Source organism: Pichia membranifaciens (genome assembly GCF_001661235.1).
Source record: "Pichia membranifaciens NRRL Y-2026 unplaced genomic scaffold PICMEscaffold_1, whole genome shotgun sequence".
NCBI lineage: Eukaryota > Fungi > Ascomycota > Pichiomycetes > Pichiales > Pichiaceae > Pichia > Pichia membranifaciens.
The window spans coordinates 1,232,759-1,254,852 of record NW_017566982.1 but is presented as its reverse complement, the minus strand read 5'-3'; the positions used below and the strand labels follow the sequence as shown (position 1 = coordinate 1,254,852).

The 22,094-nt window shown below is 46.2% G+C and overlaps 11 protein-coding genes across 11 annotated transcripts; 6 read left to right on the top strand and 5 right to left on the bottom strand.

Moving 5' to 3' along the window:
• Nucleotides 1–48: 48 nt before the first annotated feature.
• PICMEDRAFT_27226 (hypothetical protein) lies at nucleotides 49–675 on the top strand (the record flags this gene model as incomplete). The annotated part of the gene is made up of 1 exon (XM_019162489.1): nucleotides 49–675. A coding segment is annotated over one exon (627 nt), but the record flags the coding sequence as incomplete, so codon positions are not given.
• A 351-nt stretch (nucleotides 676–1,026) lies between these two features.
• On the top strand, nucleotides 1,027–2,070 carry PICMEDRAFT_70494 (hypothetical protein; the record flags this gene model as incomplete). The annotated part of the gene is made up of 1 exon (XM_019163656.1): nucleotides 1,027–2,070. The coding sequence occupies one exon, from the start codon at nucleotides 1,027–1,029 to the stop codon at nucleotides 2,068–2,070; it is 1,044 nt and encodes a 347-aa protein (XP_019020014.1).
• A 203-nt stretch (nucleotides 2,071–2,273) lies between these two features.
• Nucleotides 2,274–3,467, top strand: PICMEDRAFT_18620 (hypothetical protein; the record flags this gene model as incomplete). Its single annotated transcript, XM_019162079.1, has 3 exons — nucleotides 2,274–2,561; nucleotides 2,667–3,224; nucleotides 3,321–3,467. Coding segments are annotated over 3 exons (993 nt in total), but the record flags the coding sequence as incomplete, so codon positions are not given.
• A 256-nt stretch (nucleotides 3,468–3,723) lies between these two features.
• Nucleotides 3,724–5,541, bottom strand: PICMEDRAFT_70492 (hypothetical protein; the record flags this gene model as incomplete). The annotated part of the gene is made up of 1 exon (XM_019163655.1): nucleotides 3,724–5,541. One exon carries the CDS (start codon nucleotides 5,539–5,541, stop codon nucleotides 3,724–3,726), a length of 1,818 nt encoding a protein of 605 aa, XP_019020012.1.
• Nucleotides 5,542–6,220: 679 nt separating this feature from the next.
• Nucleotides 6,221–7,968, top strand: PICMEDRAFT_14421 (hypothetical protein). The gene has a single exon (XM_019160369.1). It carries the CDS (start codon nucleotides 6,296–6,298, stop codon nucleotides 7,925–7,927), a length of 1,632 nt encoding a protein of 543 aa, XP_019020011.1. The 5' UTR covers nucleotides 6,221–6,295; the 3' UTR covers nucleotides 7,928–7,968.
• PICMEDRAFT_14419 (hypothetical protein) lies at nucleotides 7,966–8,979 on the bottom strand. The gene has a single exon (XM_019160368.1). It carries the CDS (start codon nucleotides 8,667–8,669, stop codon nucleotides 8,094–8,096), a length of 576 nt encoding a protein of 191 aa, XP_019020010.1. The 5' UTR covers nucleotides 8,670–8,979; the 3' UTR covers nucleotides 7,966–8,093.
• A 46-nt stretch (nucleotides 8,980–9,025) lies between these two features.
• PICMEDRAFT_70489 (hypothetical protein) lies at nucleotides 9,026–9,478 on the top strand (the record flags this gene model as incomplete). The annotated part of the gene is made up of 1 exon (XM_019163654.1): nucleotides 9,026–9,478. One exon carries the CDS (start codon nucleotides 9,026–9,028, stop codon nucleotides 9,476–9,478), a length of 453 nt encoding a protein of 150 aa, XP_019020009.1.
• Nucleotides 9,479–10,453: 975 nt separating this feature from the next.
• PICMEDRAFT_38842 (hypothetical protein) lies at nucleotides 10,454–12,310 on the bottom strand (the record flags this gene model as incomplete). Its single annotated transcript, XM_019163107.1, has 2 exons — nucleotides 11,472–12,310; nucleotides 10,454–11,036 (listed from the first exon to the last, which is right to left on the bottom strand). Coding segments are annotated over exons 1-2 (1,380 nt in total), but the record flags the coding sequence as incomplete, so codon positions are not given.
• A 205-nt stretch (nucleotides 12,311–12,515) lies between these two features.
• PICMEDRAFT_14417 (hypothetical protein) lies at nucleotides 12,516–17,266 on the bottom strand (the record flags this gene model as incomplete). The annotated part of the gene is made up of 2 exons (XM_019160367.1): nucleotides 17,057–17,266; nucleotides 12,516–16,893 (listed from the first exon to the last, which is right to left on the bottom strand). Coding segments are annotated over exons 1-2 (4,196 nt in total), but the record flags the coding sequence as incomplete, so codon positions are not given.
• Nucleotides 17,267–17,432: 166 nt separating this feature from the next.
• Nucleotides 17,433–20,207, bottom strand: PICMEDRAFT_14416 (hypothetical protein). The gene has a single exon (XM_019160365.1). The coding sequence runs from the start codon at nucleotides 20,113–20,115 to the stop codon at nucleotides 17,506–17,508; it is 2,610 nt and encodes an 869-aa protein (XP_019020006.1). The 5' UTR covers nucleotides 20,116–20,207; the 3' UTR covers nucleotides 17,433–17,505.
• Nucleotides 20,208–20,468: 261 nt separating this feature from the next.
• On the top strand, nucleotides 20,469–21,212 carry PICMEDRAFT_28978 (hypothetical protein; the record flags this gene model as incomplete). The annotated part of the gene is made up of 1 exon (XM_019162568.1): nucleotides 20,469–21,212. A coding segment is annotated over one exon (744 nt), but the record flags the coding sequence as incomplete, so codon positions are not given.
• Between the last annotated feature and the right edge of the window lie 882 nt (nucleotides 21,213–22,094).

Here is a 22,094-nt window from a genome sequence, read left to right as displayed (position 1 = left end):
TCGGACTCCATCGCCGTCGGAAACTTGCAGAAAGCGTGCCCGATAGTGCTCTGCTCGGGCTCCTCGGGAAACGTCCAGGTCGAGCACGTCTACCGGGGGACGGTCTCCGGCGTGCTCTTCAGAGACGACGACCACCGTGAGATCGTCGTCGCCCTTAAGGGGACCACGTCCGACGAGGAATGGCTCATGGACTTCAAGATCTACCCCATGCCCTACCACTTCCTCAGCAAACGCAAGAAGGGCTGGCGCAAGTACTTCTCCTTCGACAGCGACTGCCGGGGCTGCACCGTCCACAAGGGCTTCTACGACGGCTCCAAGGAGATCTACGACAACATGTTCGCCCAGATCGCCGAGCTTGCGCACGCCTACCCGGACTACACCCTAGTCGTCACGGGCCACTCCTTGGGCGGCGCCATCGCCCCGATCATCGCCAACGAGTTGCTTTTCCTTCCCGCCGACAGGACCATCACCGTCATCTCCTTCGGCAGCCCCAAGATCGGCAACAAGTTGTTCGCCAAGTGGGTCGACGAGGCCTGGAACACCCGCTACCACTACGACAACCTCCACTCCGGCCTGCACAAGTCTGCCTACATCCGGGTCAGCCACAAGGACGACGTCGTCCCGCTGCTCCCAGTGAAACAGTTGGGCTTCTACCACTGCGGCATCGACCTCTACTTCAACACAAACAGCATTCCGATGCTCCAGGAACACGTCCAGGTCCGGGACACGCCCTCCCATCTCCTTTCTGATGCCAGCGTCAACGGTTCTGCCATACACATCAACCGAGGCAACGCAGGCAAGTTGTTTGACAGCCATAGAGTGTACCTCTTGCGGATGAGCCAGTGCTCCCAAAAATGAGCCCTCCCTCATTCTCACGACCAGTGCGGACCGGTAATTTTTCAACGTCCGGCATCTTTATTTACCACCACGAACACCTTTTACCACTGTATTGCATTATCTTCTTTTTGTAACTTTACCAAACATATCCACTTTTGCTACTGCCATACCCTGATAGATAAGACAAAGATGTCCGTGTATGTTCTAGGAGCTGGCGGAGTGGGGACCTTGATTGCGTCCTCACTCTCAAACGCCCTGAAAGTGAACTTCGTCGTTCGAAATACCGCAAAGCTAAACAACCTTGCCAAAACAAACAACACGTTTGCCATCAAGAGGCTCTACGACAACAACAAAACCATCAAATACACCATTAACGGGGCCTTTCCTGCGGATAAGTTGCCGGACTCGAAAATCGACTTCTTGCTGATCTGTGTCAAGACCTTCGACACCGTGAAGTCGTTGACCCCTCTACTCGACAAAATAACTAGCAAAACCAGAATCCTGCTGGTGCAAAATGGAATGGGTGTGGTCGATGAGCTGTACTCTAAAATCTGGACGAACGTGGATTCCAGGCCAACTATCTACCAGGGAGTCATTTCGCACGGGGTGTGGCAATCTCCAGAAAACCACGACACATACAACTATAACCACGCAGGCTTCGGCTACCTCAAGATCTGTCAGGTTCCAAGGGACCTGCAGAATATAACTGCCAAAGATACCATCGAAAATGATGATGTCATCAGAGAACTGGTGCAAAGCGACCTCAACGTTTCCACATACTCTTACGAGGAACTCTTGGTATACCAGATCCAGAAACTGCTGGTCAACTGCTGTATGAACTCTACCACATCCATCGTTAATTGCATCAATTACAAGCTTGCCGATCTCGAGGAAACAGACGCATTGTTCACCTCGATTGTCTCGGAAGGACTGAACGTGCTGAAGACAGCCTACCCTGTCCTCAAGACTTCCCCACTGGCAACCGAGCTCCTTAGCGTCGAAAAGGAGGTTAAGTTCGTTAAGCATGTTGGCTTCACTATAAACAGTAAAAACTCGACGAGTATGCGTCAGGACGTTTTGAATCTACGTAACACCGAAATCGACTATATTAACGGCCATATTGTCAAAAAGGCTTGGGAAAGTGGAATGACCGCACCCGTCAACGACACCATCTCCAAGCTTCTCAAGATCAAGTTAGCTGTAAATAGGAGAACCGCCCAAGAAAAAGCATGACGTAGACCATATGTATTCATTGTATTCATTTTATTCACTAACCAACTAATTATATCTGACTCAACTTCCGAGATTAGATTGAGTCGCGTACCTAATAAGGGCGTGAATCAACACGTAAAAAAATCGGTCAGCTTTCAAATGGCGTTTGAACTTCACACTTTTTCTCTTAAAAAGAAGAGATATCTTTGGAACCAAGCATGAGCTGGCAGAAACTTACCCTACCATGTTATGAGATCCATCTGCCGACCGTTTTGCGCAGTGGACAGGCGTTTAGATGGAGAAAGATAGATGGAATATGGTCATGTGCTTTGAACAACCAAATTATATTATTGCGTGAAATGAGTGAAAAATCGGAATCGGGCCATCAAGTGATCGAATATATGGGCATTGGCGGAGCTAATACCCCTGCAATGGTTCCGCTATCCACTTTTATCCATTCATATCTCAACCTTGGCGTTCTCATGCATGATTTGTACAAACACTGGTCTCAAGTGGATATTAACTTTCCTAGCTCCGATTTATTCCAAGAGACTGTTGTCACAGTTAAGGAAGAAGGATTTTTGACACCACCTGATAGTGGTAGAGCCACCCCGGAGACACTATCACAGACTGAGACGACGAATTTACTTCCGAACGGTGTTAGAATCTTATCTCAAGACCCTTGGGAGACTTTAGTTTCTTTCATAATCTCTTCCAATAACAACATTAAGAGAATTTCTCAGCTTTGCGAAATATTATGTATTCGATATGGGAAATTTCTTGGAGAGCACAATGGTGTGCCTTACTACACTTTTCCCAAACCGACAGAATTTCTTAAAATTGAAAGTACAACGTTCACTGAGATACCGACAGAAAAATTAGCCGAACTAGAATCACAACTACGAGAGCTAGGGTTTGGGTACAGAGCCAAATATATAACTAAGACAGTCAAATCGATGATCGAAAATCCACATAATTTCAAGAAGTTATATACAGGTAACACATGGATTTCAGATGAAGAATGTGTAGAATTCTTACGACAGTTTGATGGTGTTGGTCCAAAGGTTGCAGACTGCGTTGCCTTGATGGGATGCGGACGCCATGATCTTGTGCCAGTGGATACCCATGTCTGGAATATTCTCAAAAACTCATACAAGAAAGAATTTAACATCTGGGTGGATTCACAACCGGAAATTAAGCCTGACGCTAAAACAAGCATCTCCAAATCCAATTTAAAAAAAGCTTTGTCTAAAAGTGCTGTTGATGTCAAGATATACCCATTCGTGAAACAATTTTTTAGGGATTTCTGGGGACTCAAATCCGGCTGGGCACAGGCTGTTGTGTTTGCCGCGGAGGTCAAGTTGGATAACGGAATAAATCATGTAGATGATGTGGGAAAACTTATCGGCAAAGTGGGTAATTTTGGAGTTGGGGATCAAATTATTGAGCCTGTTAAGAAAAAACGTAAAACCAAAGCTAAATAAATCTTATTGTGTATTTTTTATATTGGTGTGGAATTCAATACAAATTAGTAAATTATATATTACTACGTCTGTGGTAAGAATAGAATATATGGAGGGGTGGAAATACACTGTTTAAGAGTAAAGAAAAGACGAAGTTAAAATTTTGAAAACAAATCGAAATGGAACCAGATAAGATTTTAGAATACCTTTATTATAAAACAACATTCTTTGCCAATTTCTTCTTATATTCAGCAATGGAAGAGTCCCATCTGGTTGCAGTCTTGTTTTCAACAACAAAAATGTCTTTTGCAATCTTGTCCAACAATCTGAAATCGTGAGAAACCACAACAACACCACCATTGAACTCATTGATTGCATCAGCCAAGGAGTCAATGGTTGGAATATCCAAACCGTTAGTAGGTTCGTCCAAAAGTAAGATGTTTGGCTTTTCGAGCGCAAGAAGAGCGAAAACGACTCTCGAACGTTGACCTTCAGAAAGGGTTGCCATTTGAGAAGTTTGACCTTCACCGGTTAAACCGAAACGGCCCAATTGACCTCTCCAGTATTGGTAATCTTGTGAAATATGTGAGTATTTTTCTCTAACGAATTCTAGAGGTGACATGGTCAAATCTAACTGATCTGCAGAGTGCTGCGAGTAGACACCAAGCTTGATATGTGTGTGACGGGAAACTCTACCCTTTTGTGTTTGAAGTTCACCGGTCATAATCTTCAACAAGGTGGATTTACCCACACCGTTTGGACCAACCAAGGCGACACGGGAGTCCATATCGACACCGAAGGAAAGGTTGTCGTACAAGTTGTTTTCTGGCTTACCGTCGTAAGCAAAGGAAATGTCGTCGAAGGCCAAGACTGGAGGTGGCAAACGCTCAACTTCTGGGAAACGGAAGTTGAAAACTTTGTCTTGAGCAACGGGTTCAATCAAACCATCTGCTTCCATCTTGTCCAAGATCTTTTGTCTGGACTTTGCCTGTCTGACCAAGTTTGCATATGTACCGGCGGAGGCAATGAACTTCTTGATGTGGACGATTTCTTCCTGTTGCTTGTTGTATTGCTTCATTTGGTTGGTTTCCTGCTCTTCTCTTGTCTTTGCGTAAGCGTCGTAGTTACCACCGTAAAGCAACAACTTCTTCATTCTCATATCGATCATGTTGGAACAGACACCGTTCAAGAAATCCTGGGAGTGGGAGACCAAAATCAAGATTCTGTCGAAGTTCTTCAAGTATTCTTCCAACCAGACACAGGCTTCCAAGTCCAAGTGCGCTGTTGGGTCATCCAACAACAAGAGGGTTGGCTTGACGAATAATGCCTTTGCTAAGGCAACTCTCATTCTCCAACCACCAGACATGTCCTTGGTCTTCTTCTTGATAGTCTTGGAGTTGAAACCCAAACCGGTCAAGATGATGGCGGCTCTAGCTTCGAAAGTGGAAGGGTCCATTTCGTCGATTCTCTCGTACAATGGTTCCAAGAGGAGAGACTCTGGGCCATCCTCAACAATGATGTCCTCGACCTCCTTTTCCATGGCGGCCAAGGCGGCCTCTGCTTCTCTGACAACGTACTCCAAGGCAGAGTATTCTGTTGGCTCTGCTGGTTCGTTTAACAAGTAGATGTCAATGTTTTCTGGGACAGGGTACTCTCTTGCAGCAAGCGCTCTCAGGAACGTAGACTTACCGCACCCGTTCTCACCCAACAACCCGTATCTTCTACCGTAGTTCAATTCGAGAGTGGAGTCTTGAATCAAAACCTTACCGTGGAAAAGTAGGGAGACCGACGAAAGCTTGATATCTCTCGAAGTGACAAGAGATTCTAGCACACCTGTGGTGACTCTGTCGGACAACCCGTCCTTGTCCTGCTGGAGCTTTAATTTGGCGATCGCATCTGCTGCCGAGTCCCCTTCGTCCTGGTTCTCGAGCTTCTCCTTCTCCTTCTTTGTGAGCTTCTTCATCTTGCCGTCTGCCAACTTGGCAGCCTTCTTGGCGTCTCTCTTGGCCTTGGATGCTGAAACCGACATTGCTGGCTAGATACTGTATGTCGATGGCTTTGTAGATCTCCAGAAGGGCGATTGCGTTCCCAGAAAGAGTAAAGAGGAAGGAGCCTCTACATTCCAGTGTGGATCTTCTTGGGTACGTGTGAGGAGCAGGTGGAGGAGCCGAGAGTGAGGTCTGGCATGGGTGGAAAAAAAAAAATTAAAAAAATTAAAGAAAAATTCATGAAAAAAAAAATCTGGGAGAATCTGTAAAAATTTTAAAAAAAACAAAAAATCATAAAAGTCGATCGACGCGCCGATCGACGTAAGACGCGTCGATCGACCTTTTGAGGCCAGCAGGGTTGATGTTTTGGCCTTGCCCTATAAATAGTAGTGGCGCGGGGCAACTTGAGCAAATCGCCGAAACGGGAAGTGTGTCAAAAGAACAAGAGCAAAAATCTTTCAGGAGCCTTGAGACGGGACAACAGGTCCTCGAAAGGCCCGACTTCCGCTTTCGGCCCGATCCTGTGGGGGAGTAAGGCAACTGCAGGCAGAAGTCCAGGAGTTGAAGGATGGGGTGGCTGTGGCCGATGGGACCTCAGGAATTGCCTGCATCGGTGCTTATGTTATATAAAGGAGCGAGCCTGCTGTCAAGACATGATAGGCTCGAAAGGACGGTTGCGAATCACAATATAAAAGTATATAGCACACGACACGACAGATAAGGATGGGGGTGCTGAGATATGTGAAGCACATGCTTTTGCCGCCGAAGAAAAGCGACATCAGACTGAGATGTGCCATGGCGGTGAGGTACTCGGAGGACAATGAGCAGAATAGGTTGTTGTTGGGGGACGAGGTGGACGACGAGTACGTTGCGGACGATGTGGTCGGCACGGACGACGGCAACGGTAACGACAACGGAAACTGCAATGTAGAGAAGACAGAGGCGAAGGCTGCGACAGGCCACAGTTTGCAGGGACTCAGAGCCAAGATCGTGTCATGGTTCCAGCGCCAGGAGGAGGATATACAGCGGGTGGAGGAGCTTGAGGACGACGAGTACTACATCACGTCGCCGTTGGACACGTTCATCGGGTGGGCGGTGGACGTGGCGGGCTCGATCTACGTGCTTTTCATTGTGTTGGCGTTGTTGGCTGCGTGGATTGTGTGGGGCTGCATCAACAAGGGCTCAGACACGTGGCAGATTGTGATGCAGGACGGCCAGTCCATCCAGACGTACGTGTGGAACACGTTCCTCATGAGACAGCAGCTCGACAACGACGAGAAGCTTTTGATTTTGTACGGCCGGTTGAAGAGCCGGTCGTTGACGCACAAACGCTTGCTGCAGAAGATCGTAGACAACAGGGACAGCATCGACCTTGAGTCCTTCATGAAGAAGCAGGGCTCGAGAGAGGGCAACCTCGAGCAGCAGAAGACAATTAACTTCAAAAGCAGGAACCTGTTTGACAAGGTCTCTTACTGGGTCGGAAAAGTGTTGGGCAGCTTGCCTGCCGTGGCTGTGTACTGGGTCGGGATTTTTGTTTGGATTGACTGTGGTGCCCTACCCTTGAATGAGGGCACGGCGGAGAAGCCAGACATGGAAACGTTCTCCAACACCTGGCAGATGTACGTGAACACCGCCACCGCAATAGAGTTGTTAGTGACCACAGTGTTTTTGGAAAACGTCCGGAACAGAACCAACGCGTTCATCTTGAAGCAGACCGAGCAGTTCAACAAAATCGACCAGGACTTGGAGTGCTTGTTGCGGGAAATCAACGGCAACGACCAAACGGAGAATGAACTCGTTGTTGTGCAAAGGTGTCCACGAGACAGGATCCAGAAGGCAATCAGTTTCTATGCACACGTGGTTGGCAATGGTCTAGGGTTGGTCATCTCGATTTGTGTCTTCTCTGCGTGGGTCGGGATCGGCAATGTCATGCACTGGAGTGCAAACTGGTGGTTGGTCATTGGCTCGTACACCGGGTTGGTGGGTTTCATTGACGGGTTTGTATTGCGCGAGATCTTCTTTTCGATCACAAACTACGAGCAGAGCAAGTTCCTCGACTTGTTGGGCGACTCTCAAGAATGGCTTGATATTGTCGGCATCCCGGTCGATTTGGAGAGACCAATTGTGAAGAATAGCTTTGGCAACCGGATCTCGCTTTTTATCAACCGGGTCTGCTCCAACGAGTGGTCGGTGGTCTCTGCGTTTGCCATAGTGCTTGGGTTGGTCATTTTGGCGAGCGCCATGTTGTGGTCTGAGACTGCGCAGTTGATTGCCAACACACCGACCATGATTATCGAGGGCTTCTTCCTCTTGATCCTCGTGCAGGCGCACGACTGGGCGACAGAGGAAAGGAGAATGACGCTTTCCGAGCTCAACAGAAGTAGAGTGTTGCTCTACGACTACATACGCACACATCATGTTTCCTGAGCATTGGCAAAACGTTGGCATAGCATTACTTATTTATTTCTTAGATTATTTATAGTTCAAAATACTAGACTGTTTATAAAGGTTGTGGCTCTTGGTATGAATAAATAGATTCGGGGAGGCGTCCTCCCCCACATCCGGCTCTTGTGAAACGCCTCTGGCTGACGGCTTAGAAGGGCTTAGTCCACTTGAACTCGCCGTACATCTGGCTCATTTCGGTCTGCAGTAGGTCTGCGAGCTTGACTCCGTCCCGTAAACAGACCCACTGCCCAGCATGGTAGTCAAACCGCTTAGGCCCGCTGATGGGCGAGCTCAGCCAAATCTGCTTCGTTGGCGGCTGCTTGTTGATCACATACGTCCCCTCAGAGCAGTTGATCTCCATCACACCAGCCTCTTCGTCAACCTCCGCCTCCATGATCCGCTGCTCCTCGAAGAAGGCGTCTAACTCCTCCAATACCTGCTCAAACGTCGCCTCCGCGTGCGTGTGGTAGTCGTCGATGCTCAGCTTTGCCACGTCCTCCGGCACCGTCGTGCCGTCCGTACTCGAAGTGATCGAGTTGAACCGCACCTGCTTTGTCCAACTCTCGGTCCTTCCAAAAGTGTTACGCACTGACGCTCTCTTGCAGTCTCTAGCTCCTCCTCCCACTGTGATCAGTGTTCTCTTGGCGCCACAGCTTTTATTTGTCGCCCGCATGCACTGCACCGTCCGTTCTGCGCTTTCCTTCAACCAGCGTGCTCTAAACATTGCCTGCCGTGTCTTTGATTGCTTTCTTTGCAGCCGCTTTTTTATCTTCTCTTCTCCTTCGTAGTACGAGTCCCTTCCGCTTCTCCATCACCTTTCTGGTCTTCCTTTCTTCTATTCCGTCCTTCCCCAGTAGAGGGCCTTCTCTTGCGGTCGCGACAAGAAATCGCAACTACTTCCCGAAAAGGCAATTATTCTACTCCACTTTCATGCTGTACCCGCGACAGGGCTTCCCGCCCCGTTTCTGTCTTGTACTTAACTGTGCTCAGCTCTTTTCCAAACTTCTAAGCTGATCGTACGGGCCACTTGTTGAACTCTGACAGGTGCCCATCCGTGACCCATCACACGACCCATCCATGATGTCTACGCGGAGCTCACAGAAACAGAAACCGCCATACGTTGTGCCTGTGCAGAAGGAGTATGTGACCAAGTACGTGCACGACAACCACCCAGACAACCAGCCGGCCAAGGATTCGGTCGATTTCAGCAACTTCTCTGCGGACGAGCTGCGGGAGTACCGCATGCGCTTTCTCAACCCGGCCCACCAGCTCTCGCCAGATGTGCTTACGTTCCAGGGATACCTTCTCGAGAACAACAATCTGGGCCGACGTACCGAGTCCAGCAGGATGAACGAACAGCGCAAGCAGGAAAACAATCTGTACGACTATCGCACGATGGACGACCTCCGCACCAACGTCGAGAACCACTTCAAGGAACAGCTCCCCGTAAAGGAGAGCGAGGTCATCATGGACTTCGTCTACAAGGTCCGAAAGTCGGACGACAAGTTCAGAATACACTTTGACAGGGCCTGAAGCACCCCCGCCGGTTACTTTTACTCTACTCTGTACCTTATATTGTGCTATATACGCCCGAACTCGCAGCCTCTCTTCTTCTCCAGCTTTCGCCGGTTCTCCTCTATCATCTCCCGCTTCTTCTCGTCGAATGTGAGACCGCCAAAGGGACCCTCCTGCTTTTTTCGTCCGCCCTCACGGCCGGCTACACCTGCCCCCGTTGCATTCGCTGTAGACACAGAGTCGCTGCACGAACGCCATCTGTCAGCACCAGTTCCAGCACCCGTACCGCCAGCACCAGTGCCAGAGGTCTCTTCGTGGTCCATCACAAGTGCTCCAGCGAGATATCTCTCCACTGTCTGCTGCACACTTCTCGTCTGCTGCAAGTCCGCCCGGATCTGCGCCGTTGTAAGCCCCGGAGCAACCGCCCGAACGGACTCTATCATGCTCTCTGTGACCGCAACGTTTCTCCGGCCCCTTCCACGACCGCTGCCGTGCTCTGGGCCGCTGTCGCCGTCGTCCAGAAACAGGAAATTCACGATCACTAACACCACTATGGCGCCCAATATTAGCGTCACCGTCTGCGATTCCATTATCTCTGTTGTCTGTTAGTGGTTCTTTGTTCACGGACTTTTGTCTGCTGTTTATACAGCTACACATGGAGGAATCGCTCCTCGGCACACTACTAGTCTACATGTATCGTCCCCTGGCCCATCTTCGCCGTCACCGTCACAGACGCACCCGCTTCGCTCCCTCTTTTTCTCCGCCCTCACCGCCTTTTAGCAGCTGAACAACGTCTGGCTCTCTCTCCCTCTTGACTGCTCTATCGGTGTGAATGGACGCAGGCTCGAGCTTATCTGCCCGGCGGCAAGCTACTGGAACCACGTCAGAGTCGCCAGATGCTGCTGTTGCAGCAGCAACGGCAGTGACCGAAATCGACGGCTCCTGCTCCGTAAGCTGCTGTAGCTCTTCTAGGCCGAATCCACCAACAATCTCTCCGACGATGTCTTCACCAAGGACGACGCAGCTAATGAACCCGTCGTTTGAGCTCACAAACACTGTTCGGCCATCGCTCGACCAAGCCACGTCTGTGATGACTGCATAATGGATGCTCGTGACGACAACCACGCATTTTAAGCGCTGCGTGTCGTAAATTAGGATGCTATCTTGTGTAGCAATAGCAAACAACATTCTGTAAGGGAGGCTGAACACATTGACGTCAGCCCCCTCAGGCTTGTTCGGTTGGCGATTTGAAGATGTCTCAAAAAGTGCATACCGCACGGGACTGAACCGGACAACGATGGCAGGTTTCCGGAGACCAGGGAGATGCACAACAGGACCCTTGTTCAATCCTGCACGCGTATACACGTAAACAGTGTTCTGGATTTCATCCTTCCCATTCTCAGCGTTGGGTTTGTATATTCCACATGTCGTGACGAGTATCGATCCATCGGGGGAAAACGTCAATCGGCGGAAAAAGGATTGTAAAGTTTCGTTATGGTAGAGATAATGTTGCTTGTAGGAGATTGGAGGGATGTTGGATGCAGGAGCAGAAAAGACATCTCCGCTGTTACTGTTACTTCTGCTGTTTTCATTGTTGCTGTTGCTGTTGCTGTTGTTATTAACATAGTTTCCAGTGTTTATGTTAGCACTCTGCGTAGTCAACGTAGGCGACATTGCTGATGAGAGTCCCAAGTGTAAGTGACTTGGAGAAGACGGCATAACAGCAGGTAATGGTAGCGGCGACAAACACCTGTTGGCAACACTATGCGAAGAGCTTGCCGATGAGTTCGAGCAAGTCCTTTTATGGCGTGGAGCTTGTAGAGGTGGCTCCATCATCGTGGAATTCCCAGAAGACTGGCGTCCCATGGCGGTATTTGGATTCAAATTGTTTCCACTAGGAAGGACATTCACAGAGTTGATGATTGGTGTATGGACAACACTGGTAGGTGCACTAGTCATACTACTCACCGGGGTTGACGCCCTCGTATTAGATGCAGTCGTGGCATCCGACAACACATTTGAGGAACTTTTTTCCTGTGAACTTATCACAGCGGAACTCTTCGACAAATTTTCACTTGTCAATTGACTGAACTTTAACGCAGGAACCTCACTCTTAACGCTTTTGTAAAAGGCCGTCGGCCCGACTACCAACTCTCCACTTTCGTTTGTACTCACCTTGTAGACATGCACACTTCGATCGGCACTTTGCGAACAGATATAATCTCCTCGTGGGTCCCACGCAACACCCTGCACGTAGTGACTATGCTCTGCTATTTGCTTGACCATCGATCCAGTGACAACACTGAAGATTCGTATGATGTTGTCCATCAACCCACAGCATATGTATTTGGAGTCAGGGGACCAGCATATGTCGTAGATCTCGCTCATATTGCTTGCAAAACACGCTACCTTCAAAACCCAGCTTTCTTTGATATCATCATCTACATCCTGTCCAAATTCTTGTACCACCGTATCACTCATCTCCCATATCATGATAGTCCCATCATCGGATGCAGTAGCCAGAAGGTCACCGGTACTGTTGAACCGCACGCAGTTTACCGCCTGTGTATGTTTGGTTATACTGCTCAAAATTTCGACTCCGACAACATCGGACCCTTCTTCATTGTAGTTAACCTTCCATATACGCACATTGTTGTCTCCACCGCCTGTTACGAGCCTGGCTGACCTTTCTCCTGGCTTACCGGGCTGCGTTCCAACACTATATATAGCAGCGGCACCTTCGTGCCAATGCAAGGTCAACGTTTTCGCCCTAACGTGCTGTATCCTTGCTTCACCAGGATTGCTCATTTTGTGTACTTTTATTTTGTCTGCAAGATGCTAACAACCCTACACTTACTCCTGGTTGCCAGATCATTAGTGCCTTCAGCAATTATACCTGACTTACCCAAGCTAGCAGGTTCCCTCATTTCTGCTTCGGAGATTTTTCTCGCGTAAAAAGGTGGAGTATCTTTTTCCATGCCTGCTTCCTCTTTGGAGACATGGTACAAATTACAAGACAGCAAAAAAGATAAACTGATTGGAAAAGTAAATTATACACCATATTATAAATGAAATAAATAAGACAATAAACAAAGTAAACAAAGTGATATTGAAATATCACAAAACAAGACAAAATGAAAAACAAAGGAACACAACTCAACAAAACAAAACAAAATATAACAAAACGTAAAAGATGGATAAAAATGTTGAGAGCAAAAACTAATTAATTAAGGTTACAAGTTGAAAAATTTCATGAACTTCCTGCCAGCTTTTGGAGGCCTACCTGTTTTTTGCCTTGCGGACGAACTTTCAGTAACAGGCTGCTGTTTCGCCACTTCAATTGTTTCACCGTTTGGCGCCTGTGCGTAATCTGCTTTAGCATTAAAAACTCCAGGAGAGCTCAATGAATAGTTTTGAGCTTCGGTGTTTGGAAGTTTGCTGCTTTCTGTAGGGTTCACACTATCACGGTTTCCAGCAGAACGATTGTTATTCGTGTACGCAGAGCCGTTGGTAACAGAACTGTTGACAGTGCCAACTTTAATCAGATTCGATGAGCTTCCCTGTGGACCTCTCACAAAGTTGTCATTTGTGATTTTAGCACCAGGGTAAGTAGGCTGAGAAAAATTTTCCTCTTCAATGTTACCCAGAGCCGTTGGTGTGTCATTTACATCTTCTGGAATGGTGGTGATTTCGGCAGGCTGTAGTGGTTGGTCGTTCTGAGACCATGCAGTTTGTGGTTGGGCGCTTCCTTGGTGATCAACCTCTGGACCAATTGAGTCATTTACGATACCTTGAGCAGTTCCAACTTCTCCAGCAGCAGGGTAAACTTGAGCGTTGGAAACGCTTTTATCTTGTTGTGCCTCTGGGACGTTTTGAGAATTTGGAACTGGGCGCTCTGTTTGGACAAGATCGGAATTTGGGTCTTTTAGTTCAAAACCAGCATTTTCCTGACCCGAAGTACTCTTCACCTTTTGTATCTGATTTACACCTTGGACAGGAGCTATGTCAGCATCATGCGAGGATCCACCTAACCCGAAAGAAAAAAATTTATTCCTTTTACCATCGACACTACCCCTTCGGCCCACCGAAGCATTCGATCGATGTGTTTCTTGAGAAACTAATGAAGTTTGCTTCTTGTGGGTATAGTGATCAGGTGTAGACTTCTTTTTTCCAAAACTAAACATTTTCATTCTCAGTTTGTTTGGCGAGCTAGTAGCACTTGAGCTGTTAGGCGATGCATCTACCGCTGTTGTTTTTTCAGTGGCTTCAGTGACTGGTTCATTATTCGGAGCAGGCTGCATCAAGTGCTGAGCTACTGGCTCTTGTACTTTAGGTGCTGAAAGCTGTTGAGGGTTTTGCGCTACACCTTGAGTTGCAGTGTGGGGTTCAGTTGTCGGTGAGAATATGTCTGTTTGGGCAGGTGGTGCATTTGATACCTGACTTGATTCAAACTGCTGAGCTTGATTTGAATCGCGTGTGCCCATTTGTTGATGTTGATACTGCTGCTTTTTGAGCTGCTCCAGCTTATTCTGTTCCAGTCTGACTTGCTCTTGCTGTTGTAAAATATGTAACTCAACATCTGGATTCACGGGCATCATACTTACATCCTTCTCTACCTTTTGCTGTGCCTGCTGCACTAGCCTAGGTTCCGCTGCCGCTTTCCTTTCATCTTCCCATTGCTTCCTTTGCTGTTTTTGCTCGAGTTTGAAAAATTTCTTTAATCTGCTTGCTTCTTGGGGATCCGTTTTCTTGGATTGTCTTGAAGAAGAATTACCGTCCCTCAAAGAATGGACACGAAAGCCTAAACCCGTGGCATTCGATTTATAAGGCAATCCTGGTTGCGAAGCAGAATGCCCCTGCTCAGGAATGTCCAGAACAGCAGAATCACGGTTAGAAATATGTGCTGATTCAGTCCCAGGAGGGCCTTGCATATTCACCATCGTATTCAGTTTGGTATTATCGTCAATGTCGTTGTCAGGATAAACACTGTTCAGACGGTCACCATAAACTTTTTTCTCCGCTGCTTTCAGAGCCAACGCATACATTTCCTCTGGGGTAAGCTCTTTCCTAGTTTCGCTCGGAGACAAAACAGCATTCTTTGACTGAGCTCTAATTCTTTGACCGTTAGCATATCTACCATTTTGGGGATTTGTTTCGGAAATAGGGCTTGCTAAAGATGATGAGCTGTTCTTCAATGCGGATTTGAGTTTCAACTTCTTAGTTTGCCTCTCAGGAGGAGAGGTATACAAATCGTCTTCATTCTGATCAAAACTGTTGAAATTATTCTGGTTGATCACAGGAGAGTTTGACTGGCTTGATACAGCAGATATCTGTTGAGGAAAGTTATCAAAATCATCATTGACATAATCGTTGTGAACGCCATTGAAGTTTGGAATACTGTTCTTAATTGGAGACCTTTTCGATTCATTAAATAGCAAATTTCTATAAGTATGTGATGGCTGGGGTTGAGAACTTGTATTATTCAGCGGGCGTGATTGTTTCTTTGGGATACCGACTTTATCATTGATATTCGTTATAGCTGGAGGATTGGAGACAAGGTCTTCTTGAGCTTCAACAAAATTTTCATCTGATGTAATGGAAGAGGTAGTGGTTCCTGCATTTTCAGCAAAGGCAGGTTTGACAAAAGGCGAGGGACCGTCCATTGTAGGGTTTGCATTTTCCTTTAGCGTGGCTCTTCCCTTGAAAGTTTTATCCTTATGGTTTACCCCTGCAGAAATAGCAGTATCAAGTCCAAGAGGATTCAATACCGGCTCCTCCATGAAATCTTGATCTTCTTCTACATTGGCTTCATCATCGTCATATGTTTCGGTAACTTCTGCAATTTCTGACAATCTCTTTTGTGCCCTCTCTTTGAATGATTCAGACGATGACAATTCTGGAGTGACAACCATCACCTCCTCGTCATCATCAGCCTCCTCGTCATCATATTCGCCAACATTGTCCTCATAAATCTCATCTGAAATAACATCGTTAGCCACATCATTGAAATGCGCACGAGATGATTGTGCTGGTGATAATATTTGTTCTTCATGTAGCATAACATCGTTCTCAGTTGGAAAAATAGTCTTTTTTGAAGGAATACCTTCTGCATCTAAAGACTTCTGAGATATAGGACTTTGCTGAAGACGAGTGCTCTGAGGAGGGTCCAACTTTCTTGTTCTGCCAGATGGAATAGGTGCACCAGTAGATGGCGTATTAGCAGCAGTAATGGCTTGATTTTTTTGAGCACTACGAGAATTTATATTACTGGCATTAACAGGCTTAGAACTTTGCTTTGATACTTTTGTGCTCTTGTTCTTGGCTTTTCTGGCGACCGCTGGTTGGTATTGCTGCTGATTTAACTCATAATCGACCTCATTTTGATAATCATGTGGATAATCATAGTTGTCGCTTTGTAAGTCGTCGACAATTTTCGACTCTCCGAACCTGACTTCTTGTTTAGAGTCGTAATTTTGAAATTCCCTTCCATTCTTACGAACACGCTGTGAAACACCTGGGGCTTTTGGCCTTGTATTCCTCTGAGCCTGGGCACGAGGCTGCTGTCTATCAGGATACCTTTGACTACCATTGAGAGCAACAGCCGCTGCGAGAGCAGCTCCATTTCTGGCGGGATCCTCGTAATAATCCCTTTCATTATAATTTTCTCCATGACCGCCATTTTCGTTGACAATCATATCACTGTAATCTTCGTCATACTGGTTTTGATAGTCATAATGGTCGAAATGTCCATCTGTTTCATGGTAGTTTGCAGTCTCATCATTGTGGCGATAGTCATCCAGAGTGGCGTCATGATCGAAATCTTCCAATTCGGCCAATTCTTCCAATTCAGCATCCTCGTTAATACGATGATCGGAAGGATGAATGACAGTAGTACGGACAATTTTCATATTACCACGTTTCTCAATTGTTGTTGTAGTGATTGACTTTGTACGACCGGAGTAGTCTTGTTCTTTGGTAGTCTTGATGATTTTTGTGTGAGATGGATTTCCGGCGGTGGCCGGAGTCAATGAGTTTGCTCTGGAGCCGGTTCTGGAACCCGCTCTAGAGCCCGACATGGAATTCAATCTTGAACCAGGGTTCTTTTGGTAGGCACGTGTCGACGCTGTCAGAGAGTTTGCCCGTGAGCTGACGGATGGAGGCCTGTTTGGCCTTGAGGACATTGTCATCGACATCGCTCTGGAACCAGACTGCTGGCTGTACACTCCAGAACGCATTGACATGGTACGTGGCTGCTCCGATGGTCTGAACGAACGACTGCTCAATGACATTGCACGGCCAGAAGAATGAGGCTGTTGCTGACGGAGTGAGTACGTAGACTGCAAACCATTGGCACTCATGTTTTCCATGTACCTCCTGTTGGTGGCACTGCTATACGATGTGTTGAGACCTTGATTGTAAGAGACTCCATCATTCTGCAACAAAAATGTTTTAAGGTACGAAATACGAGAAAATAAAGGTTCTGTTAGTAGCTGAAAAAACAAGAAAAGAATTGACAAAATGATAAACAATCCCAAGGCCAAAGAGAAACCTAGAGAGATGAGAAAAATCCTGCTATCTCCAAAAAATATAACATACCCTTCCGGTGGGCCCTTTGGAAAAGAAATCCTTGAAACCCATGCTGCTGAGTGGAGATAGTTGTTCTTTTGACGGTTCCGATTGCTATTGCGGCTATGTTTTCGGACGTTGTTAAAGGGACGACTGTTCCGTCTTTCGCTTAAAGACAAGGGCACAACTATGTTGTTCTCCGAAAATACTATCAAAGAAAACCACGCTGACAACTCCGCAAAACCCGACTAAAACGCAATTCCCTCAAGTTGAATACCGGGCGCAAGCCGGCTGCAGATGACACAGGACCCTGACAGCAGAAAACAACAAGGGGGCAAAAAAGGAACATCTCCATCTTCACGGTGTACGGAGGCAGGCGAGCCTTCAATTTCTTCGCTATTGTTTGGTAAGTAGGTCAAAAGTTTATTGTTTACAATGAATTCGTACAAGCCTATACATTCTATAGAGAATTTGCGGGGTCACATGTCGTCTAGGTCAAGCCCGCTGATGGCAAACGCCAACCCGCTTCTACCCCTGACGGTGCTGCTTACGGAGTTGTACCCGTTGGACAGGGCGCCGTTGACCGGCACTACAGCTGCAGCTGCAGCTGGATGATCGTTTGTATTTGCTACTGCCACGCCGTCAGAGATTCCATTTGTCCCGTTGCTTGAGCCATAGGTGCTGATTGCGGCCAGGGTGCCGCCTGTGCGTGTCTTCACCAACTTCGCCAAGTCGACCTCGTTGGCAGCGTTGCCCTTGAACTCTTTGAGCTGGCGGAGATTTACACGTCCGCTGCGTCCGCTCCTGGCACTCCGGATGCTCCATCCACTCCGCATACTGCGTCCTCCGCCTGGCGCAGCAAAGTTGTAGTTCATATCAGAGTAGTCGCCACCATTGGAAAGCATCTCGTCCTCATTGTAGCTGCTGTCAAAATCAGCAGTGCTGTTCGTCATGTCGGCAGCGTCGCTATAGTCTTCAGTCCGGCCACCGTAGATGCTGCTGTTTAAAGTGCTGTGGGCCGATAACGGCAATGCCTGTGTGTTGTTATGCGAGTGGGTTATTGAACGTGGTAGACTCTTCATGTTTCCATTCATGAAGGAGTCTTGCTTGCCCAATGGCAAAGACAGCACACTGTTGCTGGCCGACATCAAAAGTAGTGTGCTGTGCTGCTTCGGTGGCTGACTCGTCACGGACGGCGGCTGACTGATGCTGACTTTTCTCAACCACGTAGAAACAGATGGGACTTTTTCAAGAGTAACCTGCAATTCTTCTGTGGTCAAAGGACCCCCACTAGGAGCCGATGTCGGGTTGTAGCCAATATATTCGGGCCAGAGCTTTTCCTGCTGCGAGCAGGCAATTTTGGAGTCTGCGAGGGCAGCCAACGGCTGACCATCTTCAATATGAGCTGAAGAAAGTCCTAGGATCAATAAAGACAGCGAGTATTTGAAGTCAGTAGGATCCGTGAGCCAAACAGATGTGAACTTTAGGTAATTCATCAAAAAATTGAGTTTAAATGCGCTGATCATAGTTGATACAGTAATGGATAATTGCGCTTTTATTTCGTCTCTTGGGCTATTCTTTAACAACTTATCCATTGACTCAAAAAAGAGGCAAAGGTTGTTATCAACATTATTAGTAATACAGAGGTCAACGTTTGGAGTTGACAAGGTTTCGACATCCTTTCGGTAGAAATCATTTAAAAGAGACAACCACATCACCTGTACCTGCTGACGAATGTTAGGAAATTTTTCTAATGGGATTACCAAATATAAGTAGTTGAAGATTGAAAGTGGGAATTGCGATTTTTTCAACTTAACTGCAGTCTTTTCACTGACAATTAAAATATCTCGGATGTTGTCAATCAACACCTGAGAGAAAGGCAAAAAGTGATCTTCTGTCAGTTTTCCATTATTGTACTCATTGTAGTAATCGGACAAAATGCTTGTGACCATGTCGTTGATCTGGTTATTATAGTAGATTCTACCAGCCAAGCTTCTAATCATATCCGAATATGAACTTTTCAAAATATGTGCTTCTTTGTTGAGAACCATTGTTTGCTCAAATTGGATTATCTTGTTCAATATATCCATCACTGGCAAACCAACAAACTGGACATCATCAGAGCCTAGCAGGTTTGCCTGCATTTTGAGTAGATACTCCAGAAGCTGAATGTTATTTTTCTTAACGTAGTTGTCAATTTCATAAGAAAAAATAATCATGATTCTATGTCTCAACTCAATGTGGGTTTTCCTAGTGCAAATTTTAACAACTTTGTTTGCCCAATCTAAGTCTTTGTTGTTTTCTATGACGTAGGACAAAACAGTTTTGGTAGCACTATCAAGTTGATTTTTGGAGCTTGTATCGAAGAAAGATTTCAAAGAATCGGATGCCAGTTTATCAATGCTGTCATCGTCATCAGAAACCTCTGGCGTTGAGCGAGAAGACGAAACCTTAATCAAAGAAAGGTCGGTCTTGCTTAATGCCAAAGTGCCCAGAATCAAATATATAGATTTTCCAATCAAATCGTAATTTTCAAATTGACTGAACCAAGGATCCACATAATCGGCAACCACCGAGCATATATTTAACGACATTTTTAGCCAGTCATTCGAGTTAGATCCTGAGGCAAAGCTTAAAAATTTTGCAATGATGCTTAGGAACTTTTTCAATAAATTAACATTAGAGGAAAATACCTGTCTTTGAATAGGTTGCAGTGTATGACAGTACGTGACAAAGACTCTTGTGGCAAGTTGACAAGTTGAAAGATCGCCGAGATCTACTATGTCTTTCATAATGTTCACCACATACGGCGTCATGAAGCCCAAATCTTCTGAGCATTTGGTTATTAGCTCCTGGAGAATGTATAACGTGACCTTCAAGTGTCCCACTCTTTTATGTGATATGTCGGCCGACGTCTTCTTTAACAAAAACTCTCCGACCTTCTCTAATTTTGTACGACGGGAAGAAGCATAGAATACAAGGTAGCTCAACTCTGCTTGATTTGGCTTGGTTTCAGCAGTGCTCAATTTGGGAGACGGATAGCATTGAAGGATTAACTTCTGGTGCTTTGGTCTAAAGACTGAATGCATTTCTTCTTCTGGTCTTCAAACGCAAACCTGGGAAGCAAACTATTCTATTGTTGAAAAGTGATTGAGATCTGGCTACCGCCCTTGGTTTTGTTGAACAACGCGGAGATAGAGGTCAACCCGTCCGAAACCCGATGTCCATCCTTTTTTACCGCCCGACCTCGAATAACATCAGCATGGCCTTCTATTGATACCCCCTCGAGGCGAGCATGATTCTTGCGCTGCGGTTTGCTTTTTGTTTCTTGATTCACTGCACGAGTTGGAGAAAAGAACCGGAGCATGGCATCCTTCTAGCTATATAGAACAATGAGAAAGTAAACGACAGTGCTTTTTTTAAGCCCATATAAACATCAACAATGGTGCCAGTTTACGTGAAAGGAGGGATGTGGACGAATGTGGAAGATGAGATCTTGAAGGCTGCAATTGCCAAGTACGGGTTAAACCAATGGTCTCGGGTCTCTTCACTTTTGACTCGGAAGAATGCCAAACAGTGTAAATTAAGATGGCAAGAATGGCTTGATCCACGTATCAGAAAGGTCGATTGGAGTCCTGAGGAAGACAGAAAGTTGTTGAACCTCGCTAAACTAAGGCCGAACCAATGGAGCTCTATTTCTTTGATGCTCAACAGAACAGCAAATCAATGTATCGAACGATATCAAGAGTTGTTGTCTGATTACACAGGTCAAGAGGATGTTGCAGCGGACGAAAACATTGGTGCAAGCCGTCTTTTGCTAACAGGAAATGTCGAATCATCAGGCGCTAGGAACACAGCAGGCAGTTCTCTAGGTGGCTTGAATTTGAACCCGGAGTCTAAACCCGCAAGGGCCGATTTAGATGAAATGGATGAAGACGAAAAGGAAATGATCAGCGAAGCAAGAGCAAGGTTGACGAATACACAAGGTAAAAAAGCCAAAAGGAAAGCAAGGGAGAAAATTTTGGAAGAAAGCAGACGTGTTGCTGAATTATTGCGTAGGAGAGAGTTAAAACAAGTAGGTATCAACGCTGCTTTAAAAACTAAGAAGCAATTTAAGGAGCAAATGGATTATAATGCTGATATTGCATTCGAAAGAAGGCCCGCAGAGGGCGTCTTTGATACCACAAACGAGTTCAGTTCTAATGTGAGAGACAAAATTTTGTTTGATAAGAACACCCAGGTAAAGGGTACTTTCAACCAAGAAGTTGAAGCTCAGAAAAGAAAGGAAAAGAGGAGAAGAGATCAGAATAAAAAGCTTGCTGACAGGAAACAGGAGGACTTGAAAGAAACATCGCAGAGAACTTGGAAAGGCAGAGACTTAGAAGACGGAGAAGAAGATGATGATAAGAATTTCGCTGATGAGTTTAAGAAAAGAAAGAAGATCAAATTAAGTTTCTCAGGGCAAGACTTAAAGGAGGATCTTGATGATATAATTGGGGAAACAGTTCAGAGTCTTGTAAAGAGTAGTACTGAAAAGTCTATCTTATTCTCTGGGAGAAGAAATCAAGACACTGATTCCAATACCAACGTAAGTGCTAAAGATAATGAGGCTTACAAGTCAATGGATCTTTCTGAGAAAAAAAGAAAGAAAGAGGAAAGAAAGAAAGTTGTAGAGCTTCTTGATTTGCTCCCAGACGCAGAGGATGATTTTGAGCTGGATATGGATGGAATGCTAGATCCTGAAAGTAGCATGAAAAGTAGTAATAATGGGTTTGAATCTGCTTCTGTTGGTGGTAACGAAAAATTTCCAAAAGTAGTTATTGACCGGACTGAACAAAGAAGAGTTGAGAAACAGTATTTCAGAGAATTGAAGGAACAACTGGAAGCTTTTGAGACTCCTCAGGCGGTGAAAAGGGGACTTCCAATCCCAAAAGTTAGAGGCATACCCGATGGTCTCAAAGACGAGCAAGAAAAAGTAATGGTAGAATTGATGCATGCCAAAACCAGTAGTATGAATTCTCATACTAGTATCGATGAAATGAAAGAGACGATTGACATTTGGTCGTCA